This window comes from Budorcas taxicolor, chromosome 9 (assembly GCF_023091745.1).
Source record: "Budorcas taxicolor isolate Tak-1 chromosome 9, Takin1.1, whole genome shotgun sequence".
Taxonomy (NCBI): Eukaryota; Metazoa; Chordata; class Mammalia; order Artiodactyla; family Bovidae; genus Budorcas; species Budorcas taxicolor.
In genome coordinates this window covers 64,816,111-64,843,159 of record NC_068918.1, presented here as the reverse complement: position 1 = coordinate 64,843,159, position 27,049 = coordinate 64,816,111, and the positions used below count along the sequence as shown (strand labels likewise).

The 27,049-nt window shown below is 37.9% G+C and overlaps 1 protein-coding gene across 1 annotated transcript in view; it reads left to right on the top strand.

Annotated features, from left to right (window-relative positions):
- AHI1 (Abelson helper integration site 1) overlaps positions 1-27,049 on the top strand; it is a 240,372-nt gene that overhangs the window by 16,258 nt on the left and 197,065 nt on the right. The window contains exons 4-5 of the mRNA XM_052645614.1: positions 14,133-14,689; positions 22,789-22,970. Of these exons, the coding sequence (XP_052501574.1) occupies positions 14,133-14,689; positions 22,789-22,970 (739 nt within the window). The remainder of the gene's footprint in view (positions 1-14,132; positions 14,690-22,788; positions 22,971-27,049) is intronic.

Here is a 27,049-nt window from a genome sequence, read left to right as displayed (position 1 = left end):
ATACTCAGAAGTAATAGCTGGAACTAATAAGCATAAATTGTTAAGTAGAGAATAAATACTCAAACTGTGGCTATTATTAATTTTGAAATTACATCTGAATTTTTTCCTAATTTAAAGGAAGGAATTTAAATCATTGTCATTGTCAATCCTTTATCATCTTGATTTCACTCTTTGATTTTCTCCTATCTCATTTTATCCTAATGTTATTTCATAGAGGTGATAACTTCTTTTATGAATAACAGTTTCTAAAAATGTTTTATGTGTTAATTTTAAAGGGTGGAAAATATGCTAGATTTTCTTGTTGTTCAGTCACTCAGTTGTGTTCAACTCTTTGTGACCCCATGGCCTGCAGCATACCAGGCTTCCCTGTCCTTCACTATTTCCTGGAGTTTTCTCAGGCTCATATCCTGAGTCAGTGATGCCATCCAACCATCTCGTCCTCTGCTGCCCCCTTGTCTTGCCCTCAGTCTTTCCCAGCATCAGAGCCTTTTCCAATGAGTCAGCTCTTTGCATCAGGTGGCCAAAGTATTGAAGCTTCAGCTTCAGCATCAATCCTTCCAATGAGTACTCAGGGTTGATTTCCTTTAGAATTGACTGGTTTGGTCTCTATACTGTCCAAGGGACTTTTAAGAGTCTTCTCCAGCACCACAGTTCAAAAGAATAAATTCTTTGGCGCTCAGCCTTCTTTATGGTCCAGCTCTCACATCCGTACACGATTACTGGAAAAGCCATAGCTTTGATTCTGTGGACCTTTGTCAGCAAAGTGATATCTCTGCTTTTTAAACATGTCTAGGTTTGTCATAGTTTCTTCCAAGGAGCAAGTGTCTTAATCTCATGGCTACAGTCACCATCTGCAGTGATTTTGGAGCCCAAGAAAATAAAATCTGCTGCTGTTTCCATTTTTTTCCCTGTCTGTTTGCCATAAAGTGATGGGACTGGATGCCATGATCTTAGTTTTTTGAATGTTGAATTTTAAACCAGCTTTCTCACTTTCTTTCACCTTCATCGAATCTCTTTAGTTTTTCTTCACTTTCTGCTGTTCAAGTAGTGTCATCTCCCTATCTAAGGTTTTTGATATTTCTCCCTGGCAGTCTTGATTCCAGCTTGTGATTCATCCAGCTCGGCATTTTGCATGATGTACTCTGCATGTAAGTTAAATAAGCAGGATGACAATATGCAGTCTTGACATACTCCTTTCCCAGTTTTGAACCAGTCCATTGTTATACGTTCAGTTCTAACTGATGCTTCTTGATCTTCATACAGATTTCTCAGGATGGAGGTAAGGTGATCTACTATTCTCATCTCTTTAAGAATTTTCCACAGTTTGTTGTGATCCACAGGGTCAAAGGCTTTAATGTAGTCAATGAAGCAGATGTTTTTCTGGAATTCTTTTGCTTTTTCTGTGATCCAATTGACTGATGCTGGCAATTTGAGCTTTGGCTCCTCTGCCTTTTCTAAGTCCAGTTATTCATAATATTCTTTAGTTAGTTCATGTATTCATTCACCTTTTTCAGGCTCAATGTTCCAGAAGCTCAGAGCTCTATTCTCAGGAGCCAGCCAGAGCTGATCCTGCAAACAGGCCTGGGATTTGCAGGATTTGAGGGCTGCTGAATTAACCCTTTTCTTCACAACCTCTAACCAGACTGATCAGAAAAACAAGGAAAGAAGACAAATTACTAATACTAGGAATGTAAATGTATTTCACTGCAGATGTGTTAAAGATCTAAAAAGGACAATAAAGGAGTATAATGAATAACTTTATGACAATAAATTTAGCAACTTAGATAAAATGTATAAATTACTTCAGGATACAAGCTACTGAAGCTCACTCAAAAAGAGATAACTTGAACATTTTATATCTTTTTAAAAAATTTAATTTGTGGTTAAAAACCTGTGGGAAAAACTAGGTGGCTAGTTTTCTCAGCTGACTTTATTAATTTTACCAAACATTTGAGGAAGAAATCATATTAATTCTATATAAACTCCTTCAGACTGTGTAAAAAGAGGGAATACGTCTCCATTCTTTTGGGGGGCGCAATTTTAAATTAATCTAATACTAAGAGAGAAAGACATTACAGGAAAATTACACCAGTATCCCTTTTGAACCCAGAGCAGATATCTTCCACAAAATTTAGGGAGTCAGTCTTATATAAAAATAATTACATATATTATGTAATTTATCTCAGCAATATAAGTGTTGAAAAAAAATCAATGTAATTCACCATAAAAGTAAACAAAACCATATGATTATCTCAGTAAATGCAGTAAAAGACTTGACAAAATTTGTCACCCATTCTGATAACTAAAACGGAAAGAGAAGGGAACTTCTTCAACTTGATAGAGGGAATCTACAGTAACTTCCAGTTAAGATCGTACTTAGAATTAAAAAGCTGAAAGCCTTTGCTGTAAGCTTGAGCACATCACCATAGATACTCATAATTGTATAGGTAACCAATGCAATAATGCAATTTTTGAAAAAAGTATAAAGATTGTAAAAGAAGTAAAAGAATCTTATTCGCAGATGACAGAATCTCAAAAAAATGCTATTAGAACTATTTAATGAGTTAGCAGAACATAAGGTCTAAATATAAAAACCAATTGTCTTTTTGTACCAGCAGTGAATAATTTAAAATTTAAAATATCATTTGTAATAGTAACCAAATATGTATCTAGGATACATTTATCAAAATATATGCAAACCTGGATACTGAAAATCCCTAATCTGCTAAAAATCAAAACCAAATAGATATATCCATGTTCATGGATTGTAACTATTGTCAGATAATTATTGACAGATTATTATTATCCATTCTCTGAAAATTTGATCTATTGATTCAATGTAATCCTAATCAACATGCCAATAGACTTTAAGAATTAAAAATCTGATTTTCAAATTTATTTGGAAATATAAACAACACACTTAGAACAGCCAAAACAATTTTGAAAAGAAAGAACAAAGTTGAAGGAATTTTATCATCTGATTCAAAACTCATTGTGAAGCTGTAGTAACCAGGACAACCTGGTATTGTCATAAAGGTGGACATGTAAGTCATAAATCAGCAGAGAGTCTAGAAATAGACCCCAGTGTATGTGGTCAATTGATTGTTGCCAAAATTACCAAGATACCTCAGAGGGGAAAAGGATAATCTTTTTCAACAAATTTTGCTGGAACAATCAGATATACAATATTATAAACTATGACCATATCATATTCAGAAATTAAGTAGAAATGGATCAATGACTTAAAAAATTTAAGAGGTAAATTCTACATATATAACTTGTAGAATAAGCAAGATAAGCTTGGTAACCTTGAGTTATGAATAGATTTCTCAGGATACAAAAGTATGAACCATAAACGAAAAGGGGGTTAAATTGGGCTTTGTGAAAATTCAAAACATTGCCAAGAAAATCAAAAGATAAAATTATAAGTTGAGAGAAAATATTTGCAACACATTGATAAAATGTATTTAGAAAACTCTGGGAGCTCTCAGAACTCAATGATGTGAAACAACGTTGTGAAAATGGGCAAAAGAGTTGAACACTTAACCAAAGAGATACTGATAGGAAATAAGCAAGTGTAACGATGTGCTTAGTATAGTGTGCATACTCGGTTGCTCAGTCATGTCCAACTCTGTGACCCCACGGACTGTAGCCCATGAGGCTCCTCTGTCCATGGGATTCTCCTGGTAAGAATACTGGATTGGATTGCCATTTCCTCCTCCAGGGGATCTTCCTGACCCAGGGACAAAGGTATCAAACCTGCATCTCCTGTGGCTCCTACATTGCAGGTGGATTCTTTACAGCAGAGCCACGGGTGAAGCCTGCTTAGTAATGCCATTAATAATTAATTTGAAAACAGTACAGAGTGTTATGCCCAGAGTCCAAGTCCCCAAAACTGAGAGAATAAGACGTCCACAGCAATGCAGAAGCATAAAGGGGTTTATTACTAGCTCGAGCCAGGGCCCAGGTTTCATCCAGCACAGTGGAATCCGACAAGGGCCCTGAGTTCTGAATCCCATATACTTTTATACAGACAGTTCTTTGTTTCTGTAACAGCATAGCTGATTGGTTAAACCATACACGCGCGGGACTTTTAAACCTCACATCCCTATCTGGATTGGCTCGGGTCTGGCACGGGCTGGGGGGCTACGGGGATTTTTTTGATTGGTCTAGCTACACTGCCTGTGGGCCTGCCCCTTAGAGCCTGTCCTGGCTTCAGTTTGGTCCTAACATTCCCCCCTGTCTTCAGCTACATAGAGGAATCTTCCTCTTTATTTTGGGGCAGGGCCTGATACTGTTGCCTCAGTACCATCAGTTGGACGGTATTGACGCGGTCTTTTACAAAGGCAACAAGCTTAGTTATTATGCATGGACCAAAAGTAAGTATTAATAGTAGCACTATTAGAGGGCCCACCAGGGTAGAAATTAGCGTTGTTAACCACAGGAACTGTTGGAACCAGGACTCAAAATTAATTTTGAGACTTTTTTTTTTTTTTTTTTAGCCCTTTTTTATCTTGGCCAGGGACTCCCTGATTACCCCTGAGTGATTTATATAAAAACAACGTTTTTCCCCTAACACAGCACATAGGCCACCTGAGAGACTTCATACTCAAGATACTTCTTGGGAATTGGGGCGGAGGTCTCTTTCTTCTGTAATTTCTTCCTGCTGTGCATGGGCGTAGGCCTGCCTAGCAGAGCAGAAGTCTCTCTACCTGATCTAAGTTGGGGGTTTTTACATCTGAAACCAGCTTCTACCCTTGTAGTTGCAGCAATTTAGTTGGCCCCTCTCGGAGATGAAATAGACAAGGGCCAAACAAGAGACCTAACAGGATGGTCATCTCTGGTCCCTGGAAACAGAAGGCAACATTTGGGGTGAGGGTTACAGGGTTTGTGACCCCTTCTGATTGGTTGGTGGTGAGGCAACAGAGCAATGCTCCAAGAATCTTGTGTTCAGTCTGAAATTACCATCTTTTACCTGGGTGGGGGCTCAAAGACATTGTTATGCATATTTCTTTGAGTAGGAACCAGGACTCTGTCTGGAGGCTGTACCAACCTTTGATAGTTTTTGTTTTTGTATCCCCTCCCTTCCCTGATTAGCAATTGTTTGAATCTATGCTGTGGAATTCAGGGAAGGCCAAGGAGGCTGAACAAAGTCTATATCCTACAGATAAGAAATGGAGAACACAGAGCAGATCTGTACTCCAGAGCCCCACAGAGTCCCGCTCAGTTTTAATTTTAGGGAACTAGGCAACAATGACTATGATAACTTTCTGTCAAAATGGGGCATAGGACTGCCCCAGCTTGGAGTGTAGACACTGAATCGGAAGTATTTCTGAGTTCCAAGTTTTAGATCTGAGTCTTGTATGATTAAAATCCTAATCTCATTTTTTTTTTTTTTTAGAAGAATAGGTCTGAAACCCAGTCTGGACCTGGCACTTCAGGGAGACTTGTAGCCATGTAGCCAGTTGCCTAGTTTTATAAAAAGTAAGGTTAGTAGCTTCCAGCAGACATTGTTTTGAAAATGGTGGCATCCAAGCCTGACATGACTCAGAAAACTCAAGTGTTCAGCAATACAAGGTCTAATCTGAAAGTACACCCATAGCATCACCTAGTTATTTTCCAGGATACCTGAACCATAGCTACTCTATTTTGACTTTTAATTTTAAACTGTTTTTTTAATAGCCAAAAGCAGATTTTACCATTAATGACGTCTGTGTTTTTCTAGATATGAGAAGATGCAAGAATTGGGACTCATAAAATCTTTTCCTGAAAAGATCTAACTATCTGATGGCCTGTTTTGCCAGTTTTTCCCAGAGCACAGAGTGCCTCATTTCTGATTTTTACCCTGAACTCCTTTCAGGGGCATTGAAAGTCAGCAGTTGCAGCGGCCATGATTTAATCTTTGTAGATGCAGATGGCGAGTGTCAGTCTTCAGTTGGCAGAGCCCCTTTTTGCTCATAAACTTGACCATGATTATGAGGGGGGCACTTCATGACCATTTTATCCCGTGGTGCTGAGGGTGTTCATTTTCAGGTAAACAGGCCACTCAATATGCTGTTACTGGACTAGGCCATGAAACAGTATCTAAAATTCTCTGGACTACCTGTCTTACTAGCTTTTTGGTCTTGTTGCTACTTGCCATATCTAGAGTTACACTGTTACCATCATCGATCTCATATGGGACTATATATTATTCTATTAGAAGCCTCACACACACAGTGTAAGAAACAGCAATTTTGTAAAACAGGTGAAATACAAATAACATAGCCAGCAGTATTAGTAAAGTCACAAGTAAGACTTATGTTAAGAACTTTCATTAGATGTAGCCCAGTATATCTTCAGGTCATCTGACTTAGTCTGCCCTGTAGAATCTTTATCTTTCAGGAAAATTATATATTGGCACCATCTATAAGGAACATAGCCCAGTTTTTTAGTGTCATTAGACTGATTATCTTTAGTAGGATTTAATTTTTTAAGTAAATTTTCTCAGGGCCAACCAGTTAAAGTCTGGTAATAGAGAAATTTACCAAGATAAGCCAGAACTAGACACAGGTTATTGACCACAAACCCAACAATTGGATTGATTTTGAAACTAGCATAGGATCAGGCCTATGATAGAAAAGCATTCGACTTATATGCAAAGGTCTAAGAAGTCAAGAAAACATAAATGATCATACGAATCAGGTCCAGCATCTCGGGGAAGCTGTCTACCTCTGATGTCGTCGTCTTCTCATCCTGGTGTACTGTAGTTTCTCCTGATAAAAAAGTCTTTCCATCCATGTTGGAGACAGTCCCTTAAATTATGTCTTTTTCCAGTCCTGGTTGCAGGTCATGAGGCATCTGATCTTCATCCAAAGATAGATTACTAAGATAAGCTTCAGAAACAAACTTAGGGTGTTCTTTAAGAATTTAATTAAATTTTATATTAGCATCTCATAACAGCAAAGAACTATCTAAGAGATGAGTCTTACTAGATGCAGACCTCCATTAACAAACTGATATTTAACATTTTGAAATATCTTTTTTCTCCTTAAAGTTACCCTTATTTTTATTAAATATAACCAAATTAAGGCTAGTTTGTTTGCAAAATAGGTCTGTTCTCACTGATTTTGGTCTGATGATTTTTATAACGATAACTGATTATAGGATTTTTATTTTGCTGAAACATTTATAGAGTCTCAGACTGAAATTTTAAAATAAAACAAGGCTGGGAAACTCACACCAAAGGCTTATCACAGATTTTGCCTAACAAATCTAGGTGAATTTTTCCCTTTTTAAGGTCTCAAAAATTTCTTGAGATTTTTGTATCCGTGAGATAACCTTCCTAACTCATTTGATAAACTTACTGGAAACCTAAGAACTTCCAAATTTTGGAGGAGTCAGATAGAAAATATAATTGTTTTGTTTATAACGTTTAATTTTACCAAAGTATTGTCATAATTAGTTTGAGAGGAAGATTTTCCCTACTCTCTGAAAACATAAGATTCAACCCCATAATTTTTTAGATAGAAACCATAAAAGTTATAAGCATACTCACTGGTTCATTCAGTCCTTTTGCTAACTTTTGTGAAGTCATCAGGTTTTTCATTAAAATACCAGGACATATCAGAGTGTTAAAAACTCCATATAATTTTTAGGATATCTGTATTAGTAACTGTACCATACATTATAACCTGAGCGGATTTATTACTCATTTGATAATCTTTTTTTTTTTAATGTAATTTAACTAACCAAATAAACACAGTTTAATATCTCTCTTTGGGATGCTTCAGGGGCCCTCTGAAGCACCCCAAAGTTAGCTAGAAGCCAAAAGTGCTTCATGGAATGATTTATGAAGTTTTGTCAACAAATATCAGAAAGGTTTCTAGCACTCAGTCTGGTGGGACTATAGGTCACTGTGAAACAATAGCTATTCACTCAGCCAAAGTAACAATATGGGATTTCAGAGGCAAATACAGAACAGACCATTTAAGGAGCAAATGAACTTAAATCTATTGTCAAATGCAGTTTAACATCTGAAGAAAGTGTGTCCTTTTAACAGACAGAAAAGCCAAATTCAAGTTTTTGCGCCAGCTTATTTTTAGTCATTAACAGTCCCAAATTTCTTTAGCTTCTTTGTAAGAGGAAACTAATGTTCAGTAATAAATGTTTCAAAATTTTCCTCTATTTGGAAATGAGCTAGCTAGTCAGTGAACTTCCATCACTTAGTTTAGCACAACCCAATTTAAGTTACCCCAATTTGGACAGACTATTTCAGACAGACATTGCTAAAGCATAATTATTTTTAATAAAGTCTATCTAAAAGCTCATATCTCATTTACATTTTTTTTGAAGTTTCTTTAATTGAGGTAATTTTCTTGTTGACAAACTTGTAACAGATATAATATTTAACATATTAAACCTAGGTACAATGAAACTATTTTTTTAACGTTAAGTACTCTAAGACATGTCTATATTAAATAGGTCAACAAACAAACATTAATATCAGGTATTTAACATTGAATATTTTCCAGTTTACATGAACCTGGAATTTATTGTTTAATTTAGAATTACTTGATTTGTAAGTACTTACCTTTTTTAAGCCAGATAAATAGATCTCATATACAAATTAACCTCAAAAATATTACCCAGAGACAGACATACCAAGACATATTTAGACAGACACAGTGCAAGATTTAGCTTTAAGTCTTTTTTTTTTCCTCCTCAGTGTCAGGAGTTAGAGATAGTCTAGATAAGTGTTCTTAAGAGCCCTGGTCTCAAGGCACAGGGAAAGAAAATCAAGTTCTAACAAATGGCGGCAGGTCTAAACCACATGGTGGCCAGACAAAGCAAAATGGCCATCAAAAATCACTACACAGATCACAGAGTTAAAACACACACATATAACCCCGGTAGTCCTCATCAAAGTGAAGGTGAAGTCACTCAGTCGTATCAGACTGTTTGCGACCTGTGGACTGTAGCCCACCAAGCCTTTCCGTAACATCAAAGATTTTAAGGGAGGAAAGGAAGCCAGGTTGAAAGAAGAAGGGGGAGGAGGCAGGAGAGGGGGCAAAAGGGGTGGCCTTACAGACGTCCCCTGCCACCTACAGATACCCAGGCCTTACGGGACTTTCCCCTGGGCTTCCAGAGAAGGGAGGACTGGAACTCGGCCCTACCAGAAATCAGAACCAGAATTTGAGTTTTTTTGCCAAGAGGAGGTGATCAGTCTCCAATCCTCAGCTCAGGCTGAGGACCCTTCAGCCAGATTTCTGTGTCTAGGACCAGGGGACTAGAAAAACAGGGAAGGATAGGAAGGGTTAAGGAGAGGAGACAGAGAGGGAAGGGGAGAGAGATCAATAAAGTTTTTTTGTTTCTTACCAGTCGGGGCACTCTGGCCAGTTGTCTGCATCAGGAGGAGACCAGGGACAAAAGGGTCCCAGTTGCAGCCACTGGGTCTGGTCCATTGGCAGGCAAGCTGGCCCCTGAGTACCCCGAATGGTCAGGATGTCAGTCTCGGTGAAGAAGAATCCCACCAGAGTCACCATTTGTTGCAGGAAGAGGGACCCCTTCCAGGGCCTGAAACTGGGCTCTTGCCTAACACTCAGAAACGAATTGTCCGAGGAGACATATGTGCTGACAAAGCAAGAGATTTTATTGGGAAAGGGCACCCAGGTGGAGAGCAGCAGGGTAAGGAAACCCAGGAGAACTGCTCTGCCACGTGGCTCACAATATACAGGTGGTGTCTCCTTTAAACCTTTCCCGAACTCTTCCGGTTGGTGGAGGCTTATTAGTTCCGTATTCTTTATCAGGATCTCCTCTCATAAAACAACTCATGCAAATTGTTACTATGGTGCCTGGCCAGGGTGGGGCGGTTTCAATCAGTGTGCTTCCCCTAACAATTCCCCCTGCAAGATGGGGTATATAGCGGCGCCGTTGAATCAGGATCCTTGAGATTCTTTGGATTCTTTCTTACATATGTCGCCAACAGCTGAGGGGTAGAAAATCCCTGTTGAGGCAAAAAAGGTTTTACCCAAGGAGCGGGTGGGGGGGGGGGGTTGGTCAGGGTGTCTGATCCGCAGTCGGAAGATGATATCTCGGACTTGGTGTACAGTTCCCAAGTCAAAGGTGCCTTCTGAGGGCCAGCCTACATGGAAGGTCGGCCATTCTGCACTGCAGAAAGTTATTAATTTGTTCTTCTTCACCAACACCGATAGATTCTGTGCTCTAGACTTAAAATCAGAAAAATGGTCAGTCCTAAGGGACAATGGAGTGGAAGTCTCTTGCCCCATGATTACAGGATAGAACACAGGAGACGACGAATGCACAGAGAGCAGTGACAATGCTGGCACACACAAAGATGCGACGGACAGAGGAGACAAACCTCGGCCGAGAACACAGTACTAGGTCTTCCTGGGCCCCCTGAACCCTCCTATCCCTGTAGGTTATCTTACCAACAAGGCGTTCACAGAGCCAGCCGCCTTCCCAGCATGATGCCAGGCCTCGGCCTTACGCTGGCTAAGACGACTAATTCGCCCCTGATTAAGCCTGACAGGAGCTCTCTTCTCACCAGAGCCAGCTGCCTTCCAGTGCGTAAGCTGGGCCTCGGTCTTACACTGGCTAACCAAACTTAACACCGGTGTTCAGATAGCTTTCCTCCAAGTGAGGAAACCCCTTCTACCGGGAGAGTGTTATTCTTCCCAGTTAAAGGGATCCTGGACGAGCCCCCAAATGTTATGCCCAGAGTCCGAGTCCCCAAAACTGAGAGAATAAGACGTCCACAGCAATGCAAAAGCATAAAGGGGTTTATTACTAGCTTGAGCCAGGGCCCAGGTTTCATCCAGCACAGTGGAATCCAACAAGGGCCCCAAGTTCTGAATCCCATATACTTTTATACAGATGGTTCTTTGTTTCTGTAACAGCATAGCTGATTGGTTAAACTGTACGCGCGTGCAGGACTTTTAAACCTCGAATCGCTATCTGGATTGGCTCGGGTCTGGCACGGGCGGGGGGGGGGCTACGGGGATTTTTTTGATTGGTCTAGCTACACTGCCTGCGGGCCTGCCCCTTAGAGCCTGTCCTGGCTTCAGTTTGGTCCTAACAAGAGATACCATTACATACCTATTAGAATGTAAAAGGATGAAAATTGACAATGCTAAGTGCTGACAAGTGTGTTAAATAATTGGAACTCACTCATCTGAGAGTTTGAACTGGCACAGCCATTTTAGGAAGCCGTTTGGCAGTTATTTAAGAACTTAAGCGTATACTTAGCATATAGTGTAGCAGTTGCACTTGTGGATATTTACTCAAGAGAAATGAAAACATAGCATGCAAAGCTAGAAATAACTCAAATGTCCATTAATTGGTATATGGAGAAATAAAATGTATCTTTCCATACAATGAAAATACTGGTCAGCAGTAAATGGAATGTTATTCTAGATGCAAGTACATGAATGAATCTCAAAGCTTTATGCTGAGTGAAGGATACCAGAAACAAAAAACTATCTTCTATATGATTCCATCTCTCTGAAATTCTAGACAAGACAAACTGTATATAGTGAAAGAAAACAGATCAGTGGTTGGGTGGGGCCAGGACTTGGAGGGTAGGGATTGATTTTGTGTAGACTACTAGAAATGTTTAATATCTTGATAGTTGTACAGTCAGGTGGTGTCATGGCTGTGTATGTTTGTCAGAATTCATTTAAGTATACACTTTCAGCCGGTGATGGTTATTGTAATTCATATAATTTGTTATGTCTCAATAATACTTATTTTTAAAAACAGACAAGCTAAAGTAAAAAATGATGCAGAGATGGTAAAGATAAACGGATGGTTAAAGATAAATAGAACATGAACAAATGTATTTGAGAGATTTTAAAATTCAGTGACAGTCCATGAAATGTGAAATTCCATGAAGTAGACTTTTTATAGTATGACAAAATTAGAACAACAAAAATTTTAAATTTGTAAATTACTTGGTAATGTAAAATCTATCTCGTGAAGCAATTAGCAAGAAAAAGGGAATACAAACCACAAAAACAGGAATTTAAAAGGTACTGAAACTGTCATCTCAATAGAATTGTGGAATGCTACCAAAGGTGCTCTAAGGATTGTATTTAAAATGATGTTATTAGTACAAAGGTTGACAGATCAGTGGAAGAGAATAAATAAACCTCTTATGAGCTTCACATGATGAGCTTCCCCAGGGTTTTCATTTTCAAAATCCTTTCTTCTAGACTATAATTCTTTCCTCTGTTTCTAATTTTTGGTCATCTTTTTCCATTTATTAGTGTCCTCACGGTTTACCTTGATTGCCACTACATTCCTGGTACTGAGAAAACAGAAAAGTTAGCATTTGCTCTGTATTGATGTAATGGAAATTCAAGGTTATCAGGTATGACTGTCTTCAGAGAAAGGAGACAAAAATGAGTTTCTGAACAGATTATCATTGATTTTCCCTGTGTGAGGCAATCTAGGATTGAACTTTGGGTTTTCTTTTTTAAGTAATTTCTGAATTTTTTTCTATTTTTAAATTGTTTTCTTACTGTTTTATGGATATATTGCTTCTAGAAACAGAATATGTGAAAATAAACCTTTAAGAAGATATTTTTATTAAATTCGATTAGGAAAGATTTTTGGAGGCTATGGCTTCAGAATTTATCCTTATTAGGTAGAATGTGGAAATATATTTTAGGTGAGCAGAAGAGTCTTAAAGATGGTAAAATATTGGGTATGTGGTGGAATACATTTTTCCATCTTTTCACGTATATTAGATATTCTAACTACTTTGAAGCATGAGGGTTTTCAATAATTGAACTTCAGTCTTCACTGGTTCCGTCATTTCTGGGAGAATTCTCTGACTTCAGTCTTTTATCCCTATGGTTTTAGCCATTCTGTTTTTGAACACATCCCTTCAGCTTTTATTTCTGTCACTCAAAATTTTAGTTCTAACATCTGCAGTTGTTTTTCATCTCATATCTTTTTGAGTTTCTTAATATTAATTCTACTTATTTTAAATTATTTTGTTGATGCTGTTTGTTTTTCTTCCATGTTAATTTTTCTGTTTTATTGGAGTTGGTGGACTTCTCGATGCTGCTGTTTTCCCTCAGTGTCAGTTCTCAGTTGTTAATCATCTTTGTGTTTGAGAATTTTTTTCCTGCCTGTTGGTTGTTTTCAACATAACCCGCTTCTGCTGGTGGTGAGGGCTGTGCCTACCTGAGACAGGAAGCCATATGTCTATCTGTTCAGCTGTTTTGTTCTCTGGGTGAAAGGCACCATGTAACACAGCTGGAGGAGGGGAACAGAGTGCCCTCCCAACTCCTCAGTTGGTCATCCTCAGGCTTATCCCTTCTTTTTGTATTCCTTGCCTGAGGTTATGGCTTCCCCAGAACCAGCCTTTTCTCTGGAGAAGTCTTTTCCTACAGTCTGTGGTTTTCTCTGGTAGTTTCTTAATGGATTTCTTAATGGATCTAATCCTGCCTGTTTTGCATCCTTGGGGAATTTCTCAAAATATTTATTTTATTACTAGTAACATTCCTTTTTGATTTCTAGCATTATTTTCTGTTTATTTCTTATTTTAAGTAAGTTTAAATGGAGAAAGTTACTAATACAAGTATGTGCTTAGTCTGTCATTTGATTTAACTTGATAATATTTAATACCTAGCAGCCTTTTCAGTGAAATGCTTAGACTAATTGCACAGTAATCCTAGAGCTGTAAACCTTTGGTTTTTGAATTTAATTATGAAGCAAGATCAACGACCTGTGTGTGTTTTCTATTAGAGAACATGAAATACTTTAACCATAGCTCTTCTAGCAATTTCACTGATATCTCTTAATTAGGTTAGAATACGGATCATTTTGCCAGAGGAAAGTAACATTTGAGATTTGAGCAGTTAATTCCCTTTTAAAAAGTCATTAACATGTTCCCCATGTTAGTTAACTCCTTTGATCTGAATTTATTCTCAAGATTGCTGGTCTAAGACTGGGAGAATAAGCAGGAAAGCGCTCACCAAAGGCCCTAGAACGGTGTCACAGTACTGGAGTAGAAAGTGAAAGATTCTTTCCAGTACTGCATATTGTGAAACAGTCGACATGATTTTATCTGCACAGAACTAAACTGTGCTTAGTTGACACTCTGTTACTGTGTCTTTTCCTAGCTTGATGCTGTTACAAGCAGTCTTCAGAAAATCAGGGAAACTGAAAGTGATGCTATAACTGCTGCTAACACTAAGAACCCAGAGAACAGTAAAACAGTAACTAAAACCAAACCAAGAGATCCGCAGCCAGCAACTGAAGACCCAAAAAATGATGTTCGTGTGGAGGATGACAAGCAAGAAAAGGCAAATAAAAAGGTTACGAAAACCGCGCTCCAGGTGACTGCACGAGAGACGGAGCCAGAAGCTCCTGAGAAGGGAGATGCGACGCCTCAGAAAGCGCGGACTAAGCCACAGCCAGGTGTGGCTCGTGACAAAGGTGGAAAGGCCAAGGAGGAAGGAGAAGACAGTGGTTTAGATGAGGAACAGCTGATGCAGGTATACCAGCTCCAGGTAGCTGAAGAAATGGCAAAGGAGATTAAGAAGAAAATCCGAAAGAAACTCAAGGAGCAGTTGTCTTACTTTCCCTTAGATTCTTCATTGCATGATGACAAATTGAGTGGTGAAACACGAAAAAAGAAAAAAAAGAAAGTTCCCACCTTGTCTAAATCTCAAACAAGGTATGTTACATTGAAAAATATACAATGTCCTCTTAAAAACACACTATTTTCAGCTTTTGAGTGATTTCTGGAGTTTTGTTACTAAGTCCAAGCTCATAGAGCTTGCCTCATAAAAGGCCAATAATTATGAGAGACCACTTGTTGGGGCAATGAATGGCAAGTTTACTCAGAAAGCCAGCAAATTCAGAAGATGCTTCATGCCCCAGATAACCATCTTGCCTGAGATGGAATTCAGGCTCCTTCTGAGGAGGAGGGAGTACTAAATACTAAAAGGAGAGGGAGTCAAGTCAAACACTTTCTGGTTCCCATAAGCCTCCAGAGAGGGTCTGTTCATTTCTTTCTCCCTGCAGTCACTCACAGGTGGACCTGGTAAGGATGTTGCCTCCAAGCTAAACAAAGGTATTTTAGCTTAATTTTCATTACTTGGGGAGCAGCGTTTCCAGAGATGGGCTATTATGTATAATTTAAGCACACAGGCAACATCCTTTTAGTGATTAACTTGTAATAGAATACAAAAGGTTCTTCCTGTTAACAGTTCGCCCTGTCGGTGTCCATACCTCAGTCTTGTGGGATAAGGGACAAAGACCATTCTGCTGAATGGAAGTGACAAATTTCCTTAGACTCTTCAGTCAGTCCTTTTTGAAATCTTTAGTCAGTCCTATTTGAACCCGATGAAACCTCTCACCACTTCGTTGTCTGATTCATAATAACTTGTGGTTTTGGTTCTAGTTCCCAATACATATATCAGATTCCTATGCTATTTATTTGGACAAAACTGAACAGACTGGTTGCCCCTTCTCCAGCTGTAATGGAATTACCATCTACTTCTCTTGGATAGACAGACCTGTTGGAGGCAAACTCATGAATAGTGTAGTGCAGAAGTTTCGTATAATTGGCAACTACTAGGTCTTCAGCACCTTTAGATTCTCCTACCTGGGCGGACACCTGGAATGGCCTACCATACAGTATTTTAAAGGTGCTTAATTTAAGCCTGCTTCTGGGAGCCATTAATCCATAGCAAGGCAACTGGCAAGGCCTTATGCTAAGTTAAATGTCTCTTGACATTAATATTTTTAGCGACATTTATGGTTTTTCCTATTGATTGTGGTCTCCAGGATGAATAGTTTTAATGCTTATCCAAATCAGGATGATTTCCCAAAGGAGGGCTTTCAGAGACTCTCTGTTCATGGAATATGCTTCCACCCACCCTGAAAAAGTATCCACAGCAACACTATCAGGTTACCTGAGATTTCTTGCAATTGGGGTATTTAAGTGAAGTCTCTTTTTCAGTGCGGGGTGGGGCAGGTTCCTCTGTGTTGAGTCCCCATCTGGGGAGGGATGACAGCAATCTTTGGGATTTTTTTAAGATCTTGAGGGAAAGAGCTCTATGTACTTTTCTGGGCTTTTCATGAACTCTGTCTGTAGATTTTCAGCATTCTGATGGGACTCTGTCAAACTTTTCTGGTGAAAAACTTCACCAGAGTGAGGTCTATCAGAAAATTACTCAACTTACTCCCCACTGTCAATTTTACCTGGAGTTCCTGTGGAGAATTCAATGCCTCAAGTCCAAGGGAACCCTTGGGCCTTTTCATTCAGAGTGTCCCTCCCTGCCATATATAAGAGGCTCTCATCTTTTGTTCTTCGTTTTCAGCCTAGAGCAGTTTCTGTTTTCCAAAGTTCTTCCTCCTTACAGTAAATGCATCATTCCTTCCCCAGTGGGGACTTACCTCTCATCCAGTTACCTTCTGGGAATCCAGTGCCTCTGCCAAAAAAGTGATGTTTCATTTTGCATCTTTCTTCTGTTTTTCCCTGTTAAATAGTTTAAAAAAGCAACATCTACTAATTAAGGAATGTTCATTCCAAATGTTCCATCTAATTTTTATAACTTTCTCCTGATATCTGAGGCACTTTGCCCCAAAAGGTCAAATTTGCCATTCTAATATTTTCAGGATCTGTATTAGTATGATGTCTGTAGGTCTGATAAATCCTTTCCAAAAATTCAGAGGTCTTCATTTGTTTTGCTGAATTTCCTGAATATTGTTCAAACCCTTTTGCTTTGGTGTCCCTTTTCAAAGCCCTGCCAAGATGCACTAACAAGTCGTGCTCTGCTGAGGGCCTTCTTCCCTCGCTGGGATCCTAAGTTGGTTCAGCTGTGGGTGCTGTCAAGTGGGCTCCATGTATAGAGGATCCTCCCTATGAGAAGGGTTGCAATCTTATGAGGGTTGGGATCTTTCCAATTAAATAAGTCTGAGAAACCCAGCCAGCTGGCTGTTTGCAATTAGGCTCCCTATAAGATAACAGCATAAGGGAAATTACCCTGTTCCCATAGTAGCTTCTGGCCCAGTCGGGTGCCCTGTCTGGTCTTAAATGGCAATATCAGAACAAGTCCCTCTCCTCCAGAAACTAACACAGGATTTTCTAACTGATCCCTGTAAGGAGGGGAAGTCCTGAGCCCCAGTGTCAGAAATTGGGACTAGGCAGGAATGGAAAATGGTGGGAAGGATGGATGTATTGTTATGGTGGCCAGATTGGCTGGGTCAGTTAAGGTTTGAGGGATTAGGGTTTGAAGCGACATCTCCTCACTTTCATTCCCTTCCTTTTCTTCTTTTCTGATAATAGTACAGATGCCTGCACATAAAGGATTATCATTCTTCCCTAATTTTTCACAAAATTCCTGTAGAGTCATTCAAAATCCTCTGTAAAATAGCAATTTATCATTAAAAGGATAGCTTTTTGCTTTAGCATCAACCAACTGGGATTACAACATGCATTTGAATAGAAATCTGATTAATGCCGTGACAGACAGTTTAAGACAACACTGAAATTATGAGTAATATCATTTACCAGGATATACCAGAATGTTAGGAGCTCTATATAATTTATAGAATATTAATATTAATTACATTTACCCATGTGATTGGAGAGGGAAATGGCAACCCACTCCAGTATTCTTGCCTGGAAAATCCCATGGGTGGAGGAGCCTGTAGGCTACAGTCCATGGGTTTGCAAAGAGTTGGACACAACTGAGCAAATTCACTTCACTTCACTTCTTCACCCATGTGATACAGTCTAAGAAGTGTTAAGTGTTATTTATTTAATAATGCTTCCCATGCAATTAAACATACCAGATAAGCCCAATTAGTTCTATATTCCTCTCTGAGATGGAGAGAAATAATTTGAGATGTTCCAGAGACCCTCTGAAAAACTCCAAAGTTAGCCAGAGGTCAGATGAACTCCACTTAAAACTTGATCTTTTTGGAAGTTTGTTAAAAAATATCAAAAGTTAACCAATGATGATTAAAGATCTCAATGGCAAATGCAGATCACTTAAAGAAACTCACAATTACCAAAAGTAGTTCAATATTTTAATAAAACTTTATCCTCCTAGAGAAAGAAATTCAGATTTTTACCACTTTACCTTTAAGATTTCTTAATTAAGTTCAGTCTTACCTTAGAATTTGGTTTAGTTTCAAGTTATGAAAATCTGGAGAGACTATTCTAGATAGACATTTCCAAAACATTATTCCCATAGAGTTTACTCCAGAACTCTTTACTTCATTTACTTATATTTACTTAAAGCTTTGTCCCATTATTTTACTTTCTGATAAACTTCGTAACAAGAATAAGGTATTTTTGATTTCTGGTGAACCTAGAGGTACAAAAGTATTGTACTTAATGTGGATGACTCTAAAGACATGTCTATATAAAAACAAGTTTAAGCTAACTTTTCATACCAGATATTATTTCCTTACTAAGTATTCCCTAGATCATGTGAACCTGAAACTTGTTCTGGCCAGTTTCACTGTATTTGAGTATTTGTTTAAGCACTTAATTTCCATTAAGCCAATTAAATAGTGCCCCTTTACAAATTAATTTTGGCATCTATAACACATGTGCAAACACGCAAACACAGGGACCTCATAGTTCCCATTCCAAAATTTTAGCCATGAATCTGATACGACAATGTAAAACCCAGTTGTAAAAGAGGGTAGATTCAAATTGGGTTTCTGGCAGACAGAACAAATCAAGGTCAGCTGTCTACCTGGTGAAACCATTTTACTAATATTTATGGAAAAAACACTTCTGTTTCTATGTGTAGTTTTTGGTGATTTTAGGAACCAAGTACAACATCTTTCTCCTTGGACTGTCCCACTTTTGGACAGGAACAGATTTTTTTTTTTCATTTTCCCAATTTCATATCAGTAAAAGTTTTACGTATCACAAACTGATAAGGCTGCAAATGGAGAAGCAAAAGCACACAAGATGAAACAAAAAAACCCAAAGAACAAACAGAAAACCCAAAATAAACCCTCAAGTTTGGTCCTGGGAGTTTTACATGCACTAACAACATAATAAATGACCAAAAATGACATAATTAACATAGCAAGAACAGAAGTATATAGTGCACAGGGTCCCAAGATGAAGATCTTAAGAGGTACTGGGGCCACACATTGTTAGAATAAGATATCATTTTCCTTTCACCCATGGGTTCAGAGCGATAATAGGATCCCTTATGCAAAATGCACTTCAGAGGACTTTCTTTAGGGATAGATGAAACATTCCTTCTTTTCCAGGGCAAACAAAACACAAACAAATGCTAGCTAGCATCCAAAGAAACCAAAAAACCCAATTCACAGATCAGGTAGAAGTCCTACAATTCTTTCCTCTCCCCAGTGGCTACTGCTGCTGCTAAGTCGCTCAGTCATGTCCGACTCTGTGCGATCCCACAGACGGCAGCCCACTAGGCTCCTCTGTCCCTCGGATTCTCCAGGCAAGAATACTGGAGTGGGTTGCCATTTCCTTCTCCAATACCCAACAAAGTAAACTCACTTATTCCTGAGGAAAAAAAAAAAGCCCAAAGGTGGGGAGGAAATGAAGTTCCTGGCTGTACACACTGGAGCAACTTACCCTACCATATAGAGCCCTTCAGCTCCCAAATGTTGGTTCCTTGCTCCAATTGCCAGGTATTGGGGCAGCCAGTGCCACTTAAGGGAATTTTGGAGATCAGATCCTCAGGACAGGTGGTCTTGGCAGCTACAAGGCTCCTGGCTGGCTTCACCAAAATTTGTTACCAAGCTTAAGCTTGTACTGCTCACTGCACGACAGGCCAATAATTGGTAGACAAGTGGCTGGGGCAAGGAATAATTGCTTTATTTGGAAAACCAGCAAACTGAGAAAACAGTTGACTCATACCCCCCCAAAAAACCATCTTGCCTGAATTAGAATTCAGGCTCCTTTTATACTAAATGGGGAGGGAGTAAAATCAAACATGTCCTGGTTCCCATCATCCTCCAGAGGGAGTGTGTTAATTTCTTCCTCCCTGCAGTCACTCACAAATGGACCTTGTCAAGATGTTTCCGTGAGCTAAACAAAGGTATTTTAGCTTAATGCTCATTGCTTTGGGAGCAGGATTCCCAGAATCGGGCCATTATGTATAATTTAAGCTTACAGGCAACATCCTTTAGTGATTAACTTGTAATAGAATACAAAAGGTTCTTCCCTATTACAGTTTCAGAAAGAAAATGTTTAGTCCTCCTTTTGGACATGTGTACTGTGCGTGCTCAATTGCTCAGTCATGTTTGAGTCTTTGAGACCCCATGGACTCTAGTCTGCCAGGCTCCTCTGTCCATGGGATTTCCCAGGCAAGAATAGTGGAGTGGGTTGCCATTTCCTACTCCAGGAGATCTTCCTGACCCCGGAATTGAATCTGCATCTCTGGCATCTTCTACATTGGCAGAGGGATTCTTTACTACTGTGCCACCTGGGAACCTCTTTTGGAAACATGGGCAGTACAATACTAACAGCTAAACTTTATGTGGCCCCTTCTTGTGTGCTTAATGTTTTACAAGGAATATGTGCTTTTCCCCTTTCGACAACTCTGTCAGGAATAGTACTATCATCCTATTTTGCATAATTACATCCTTTATTTAGTTATAAATACTTGTTTAGATAAATAAAAACATTTTCCCCTTAGTTTACAAATAATATTTATTCACTGTAGAACATACAGACACAAAAAGGAAAACATAAGTAATCCACCCATCCAGAGATAATCACTGTTAGCAATTTGGTATTCCTTTAGTCTTTTTTTATATACAGTACTTATATGTATATGCTTACATATACAGTGTGAACTTCCGTGAGTAGATATGTCTCTCCTTGGGGTAAACAAGGGGAAAACTATCTTTTTAACTACTGTAAGTTTGTTTTTTGTAATCTACATCTGCATAAACAACTTGAGATGGAAACACTTTTTTTTTTCCCCTGTATTTGACAATTCTCTGATATTCAGGGTCAGTTTCCTTTAATGTCCTCATCTAAAAATAGTTCCCCTCTTATTAAAAGCTAGACAACCAGTTGTAACAAAGAGAGGGCAAACAGAGTTGCTAACAGGCACATGCATTAAAAATTAGCCCAGAATTTAACAGCTCAGAACAACAAACATATATTGTCTCTCAGTTTCTATGGCTCAGGATGAGTGGCTTAGTGGGTATCTCTAACTCAAGGCCTCTCACAGGCTACAGTCAGGATGTCAGCCCAGGCTGTAGTCATCTCAAGGCTTGGATAAGGGTGGATCTGCCAAGTGACATGCCAGTTGGAAGATATGGGATGGTCCACTGCTAAACTCACTCATGTGGCCATTAGCAGGTTTCAGATCCTGACTGGCTTTTGGCCAAAGACATCAGGTCCTTACCATGTGAACCTCTTCACATGGGCAACTCACAACAGGGCCACTTGCTTCCCTTGAGCAAGGGCTCTGAAAGAGAAAATGCGAGACCAAAGTCACAGTCCTTTGGGAACCTAATCATAGAAGTGGTACCAATTACTTTTATCATAATCTGTCTATAAGAAGTAAGTTATTTGGTCCAGTCCACAATAAAGAGAAAGGATTACACAAAGATATGAGTATCAGGGGGCTTCCCTGGTGGCTCAGTGATAAAGAATCCACCTCCCAACGCAGGAGACGCAGGTTTAATCCCTGGATTGGGAAGATCCTCTGGAGGAGGAAATGGCAGCCCACTCCAGTATTCTTGCCTGAGAAATCCCATACACAGAGGAGCCTAGTGAGCTACAGTCCATGGGGTCACAAAGAGTCAGATATGCCTTGGTGACTAAATAACAGCATGAGTATTAGGAGGCATGGATCATTGGAGGCCACCTTAAAGACTGCTTACTACAGTACACCATAAATCTTATTTCTTCACATAGTTACCGTATCTGTTATGAACTGTAAGTCATACTCACTCTTAGTAAGATCAGTTTATGAATTTTAAACAAAACCATGCTTTACATGACAAAAAAGTACAAAGGGTAACTGTTCTCTTTAAATAACAGTATTTGATGATATGATAAAATGACATGACTTTCTAGAATGACTGCTTTGAAATATTTCTTTACTCTTTATTTCTCACCCCCTTTTTGAAATATGACTAAATATATTGGAAGTAAATTTTTGATTATTAGATGCAGATTCCTTTTTTATTTGGTAAGTCACAAGCGTTAATAGGCTGATTTCTCCGTACAAATCAGTGTGCTTCTAGGCTGCTACCCTTTACCATTTAGTATTAATAGTTCATGTGATGCAGATTTTAACTTTAATGATAATCTTCTGAAAACATATTGGCACATAAGCCACTGGAAAACAGAAGCAATTAATTTTTACCTAGAAATCAAAAGTTGGATATCCAAAGGCTCTTAAAAACAAAACAAAGTTAGAACACTTTTTTTTTTTGCTTTTAAATAATCTATAGAGATTTGTTCATTATTCATTTACTTGTCAGTAGAGTAAGGATAATTTTATCAATCCTAGGTGAAAACAGATCCATTGATCATAAAATACAATTTCATTTTCCCCAGGAGTTTAGAGATGAGTTTAATTTGGCTCATGGGATATATAACATCACCAAGGGTAAATTAGTACACATAATACTTAGTTTGACAGCTAACCATTTTAGTGTATAACAACATATGTGTATCTCCCAGCAGAAAATAATACTGATTTTAAGATTATCCTTGCCTCTAGTTGCTGTTAACTTTGCTGCAGGGTAATAATGATAATGGTGCATTTCCAGTGGCTTGAACTTGGATTATATTTGCAGTACATCGATCATCTCTGATGACCCAGTTGAAGGTGAACAAAAGAAAGAATCTCCAGTTGGAGCAGTTACTTCAGAGACTCATCAGGATGATGATATGAGCTCAAAGGAACAAAATGTAGAAGACAACATGCAAGATGACACAAAACCCAGACTGAAAAAAAAGAAAAAGAAGGCTAAAACAGGTTTGTTATCCAAATTAAATGAAAAATATGTGCCTTGGTAGGCATAACTTGATTCAGGGACTTTTAGTCCTTAAAAATAAAGGAAATCTAGTCCCAAATGGTATAATTGAAAAAATAATCCAATACAGAATATTTGATACTTAGGCTTAGATTTGTCTAGATTGTAACATTCATTTATTTATAACTGTGGGTCTCTGTGATGAGTTTGTCTAACTTGAGTCATCATTAGTAATGTTGTAGTTGCTATTGTGACACAGATTTCTTCTGTATGTTATTGCCCCTAAATAATGACAGCATTGAAAACTGTTAATAGTCAACAGCCAGTAAACATTTCAGATGTTTAAGTTGCATCCCTCTGTCAAACTTGCTGTCTTCACAGTTTCTTGTAATTCAGCTTCTTCCTGCCCACTTTTTATTTCACCTCTTGCTTTCTACATTCCTTTCTGCTCATTTCTTTTATCTTATTTTTCATTACTTATTCTTGACATTTTTCTGCTTCTTACATTTTCTTCTTTTTTTTTTCAGTTTCCATTTATTTGGCCAAAAATTGGGATTAAAAAATGGGCAGTTTTAGAATTTATGGTGCTTATTCATGCCGTTTATGGTGTTTTGTGGTTCCAGTAATTAATTTTTTAAAAAGAAAAGTGTATGTATTACATGTATACTACTTAGTGAACTTTCACAAACTGAACATGTCTGTAAAGTCATCACACAAATCAAGAACCAGATCATTAGCACTCAGAAGCCCCCCACTAATTCCCTTCTAGTTCATTGTCCTACAGGAGTAAATACTATCTTAACATCTAACACAAAGTTAATTTTCCCTGTTTTTCTATTTTAAGATGAATAGTTAGAATTATAAATACTATGCTCTTTACTTGTGGCCTTTTTTGCTCCAGATTATCTTGTGTGAGATTTATACTGTTGTTGCATACCCTGGAGCTTATGTATCATCAGTCCTGTTTTTGTACTTAGATGTCCGTTGTGTGAATATACCACGATTAATTACCTATTCTATTGATTAACATTTGAGGTGTTGTTAGTATTAAGCGATTATAAGTAAAGCTATAATGAACATTCTGGTCACATTTTTTAATGAGCATGTGTATATATTTTTTGTTGTTGTTGGACATATTCTTAGAGTAGAGTTTCTGTGCCATAGAGTGTATATATTTTTCACTTTAACAGATACTTCTCATTTCCACACTTGGTTTATCAGTAGATACTAGCAGTATTTGTTTCCATTGCTCTACATCTTCACTAATATTTATATTGTCAGTATTATAAAATTTTAGTCATTCTTATAAGTGTTTAGTGATTATTCCATTTTGACTTTGATTTGATTTCCATGGTAACTAATGCAGTTGAGCATCTTATTCATGTTTATTGCCTACTTGGATTCCTTCATGGTAAATTTGTTCAAGTCTTTTGTGTAATTTTTTAAGAAATGGAATTGTCTGCCTGTTTCTAATTAAATTGTGAGAATGTTTTATATAAATAGATAACAATTTTTCATATATACGTAAGAATACATTTGCCGTATATATGTATATCACAAATATCTTCTCTCTCTGGGTTTTATTATTTTTCTCCTACTGGTATTGATATCTTTAGTAAAACAAAATTTAAGGATTTTATATAGCCCATTGTATTCCATGCTTTTCCCTTTGATTTTAAGTGCTGTGATATAAGAAATCTTTCCCAAGTCCTGAAGGTGTTTCTCTATATATAATTTTCTAAAAGATTTTTGTTTCAGTTTTCACTTTTAGATTTGCAGTTTACCTGGAATTGATTTTTATGTATGGGGATAGGTAGTGGTCCAGACCCATTATTTTCTCATATATGAATATGTACTTGACCTAATTCCATTTACTGAAGAGAGCATCTTTGCCCCTGCATTTCAGTGTCACTTTTATCATGAATACGGTGACTCTGTAAGCTGGTCATTTTCACTAATCTCTATTCTTAGATGGTTTACACTAGCATCACTATCATGTCTTAGACACAATAGCTTTATAATAGATGTTGCTGTTAATAATGATAGTTTTATTGCTTCTTTTTTTATTCTTATGTCTTATTCCTTATTTTTACCTTGATACACTGCCTAGAATTTTGATTATAGTGTTAAATAGAAGAGGTAATAACAAATACTCTTCTCTAGCTGCCATCCTTAGGGGAGAGCATCCATTATTTTACCACTGAGTAAGACTTTGCTATAGACTTCTTTGTAAATACCCCTATTGGATTATTCCTAATTGGTTAATTGTTTTTTTTTTCTTTTAATCATTCATAGATACTGAATTTTATCAAATGCTTTTTCTGCATCTGTTAACAATCATATTAATTTTTTACCCTTTTTTCTAAAAATGTGATTGTTATTTGATTATTAAGTGATCTTTGTACTCCTGGCAGAGATGGAGGAGGCACCTACTTTGTTGTAATGTATTAGCTTTTTTTTTTTTTAATGTATTATTGGATTTGATTTGCTCATAGTTTGTTAAGAATTTTTGTACCTGTGTTCATGAGAGAGATTTGTTTGTACTTCTCTGTTGTTGAAATACCCGGAATTAGCATCAAAGTTTTGGTGGTCTTAAAAAGTATTGGGAAATATTTCCTTTTTCAGTTCTCTGTATTTGTATAAACTGGTGTTATTTCTTCCTTAAATGTTTGCAAGAATTTGCTAATAAACGTTTGTGGGTCAAGATTTCCTTTGTGGGAAGAATTTTAAATCAGATTTAGTTTCTTTAAGAAACATTAGATTCTTCATATTTTCTGTTTATTCTGTCAGCTTTGATAGACTGTATTTTTTGAGGAATTTGTCCATTTAATATGGATTTTCAAATTTTGTATGTCTATGGCATCTGAAAGGGTACCCCTTGATACTGGTAATTGGATTTCCCTCAATTTCTTCATCAGTCTCGGCATTTTCAATTTATAAATACTTTTAAAGGACCAACCTTTAGCTTTTGTTTTTATTCTGTCATAGATATGTATATAATTTTAGTGATTTCTTCTGTCTGTATTATTTCCTTTTATAAGTTTCTTTGGGTTTGATTTGCTGTTGATTTCTAACTTTATAAGGAGGATTTTATAAGATTTAAGTCATCCTTCACTTCTAATACATTAAATGACCATCTAAGCACTACTTTCAGAGAAGGCAGTGGCACCCCACTCCAGTACTCTTGCCTGGAAAATCCCATGGGCAGAGGAGCCTGGGAGGCTGTAGTCCGTGGGGTCACTAAGAGTCGGACTCGACTGGGCGACTTCACTTTCACTTTTCAGTTTCATGCATTGGAGAAGGAAATGGCAACCCACTCCATTGTTCTTGCCTAGGGAATCCCAGGGATGGGGGAGCCTGGTGGGAGGCCATATATGGGGTCACACAGAGTCGGACACAACTGAAGTGACTTAGCAGCAGCAGCAGCAGCAATCACTACTTTATCTGCATCCCACAAGTTTTTGATATGTTCTATATTCTTATCATTCCATTTAAATTTCTCCTTTGATCACTCATTATTTGGAAGTGTTTTGTTTGGTTTCAGGCAGCAGGTGATTTTCTAGTTATCTTTTGGTTTTGGGTCTTATCTTCCATTGTCAGTGAACATACTGTGAATTATTTCAGTCTCTTGAATTTATTGAGGCTGTCTTGTGACCACCTTATGATGAGTGTGCTAGACGTGCCACGTGCATGTGCAAAGAATGTGGATTCTGATGGCATTGGGTACGGTGGGGCCCTATATATGTCAGATCAAGTTTTCTGTATTCTCATCTTACTGATTTATTTTTTTTTTGGTCTGCTTATTCTATCAGCTGTTCGATGAGTATTAAAGTTTCTAGTATTCTTTTACATTTCTGTTTTTGTGTCATTTTTCTCTTTGCATATTTTGGAGCTTTGTTATTGAATATATATACATGCTTAGGATTGCTTTATCTTCCTAACCAATTGACACTTTTGTCATTGTCATAGTCCATTCAAGCTGCTACAACAAAATACCTTGACTGGATGCCTTAAATTGTAAATATTTATAACTCATGGTTCTGGAGGCTGGGAAGTCCAAAATCAGATGCTAGCAGATTCA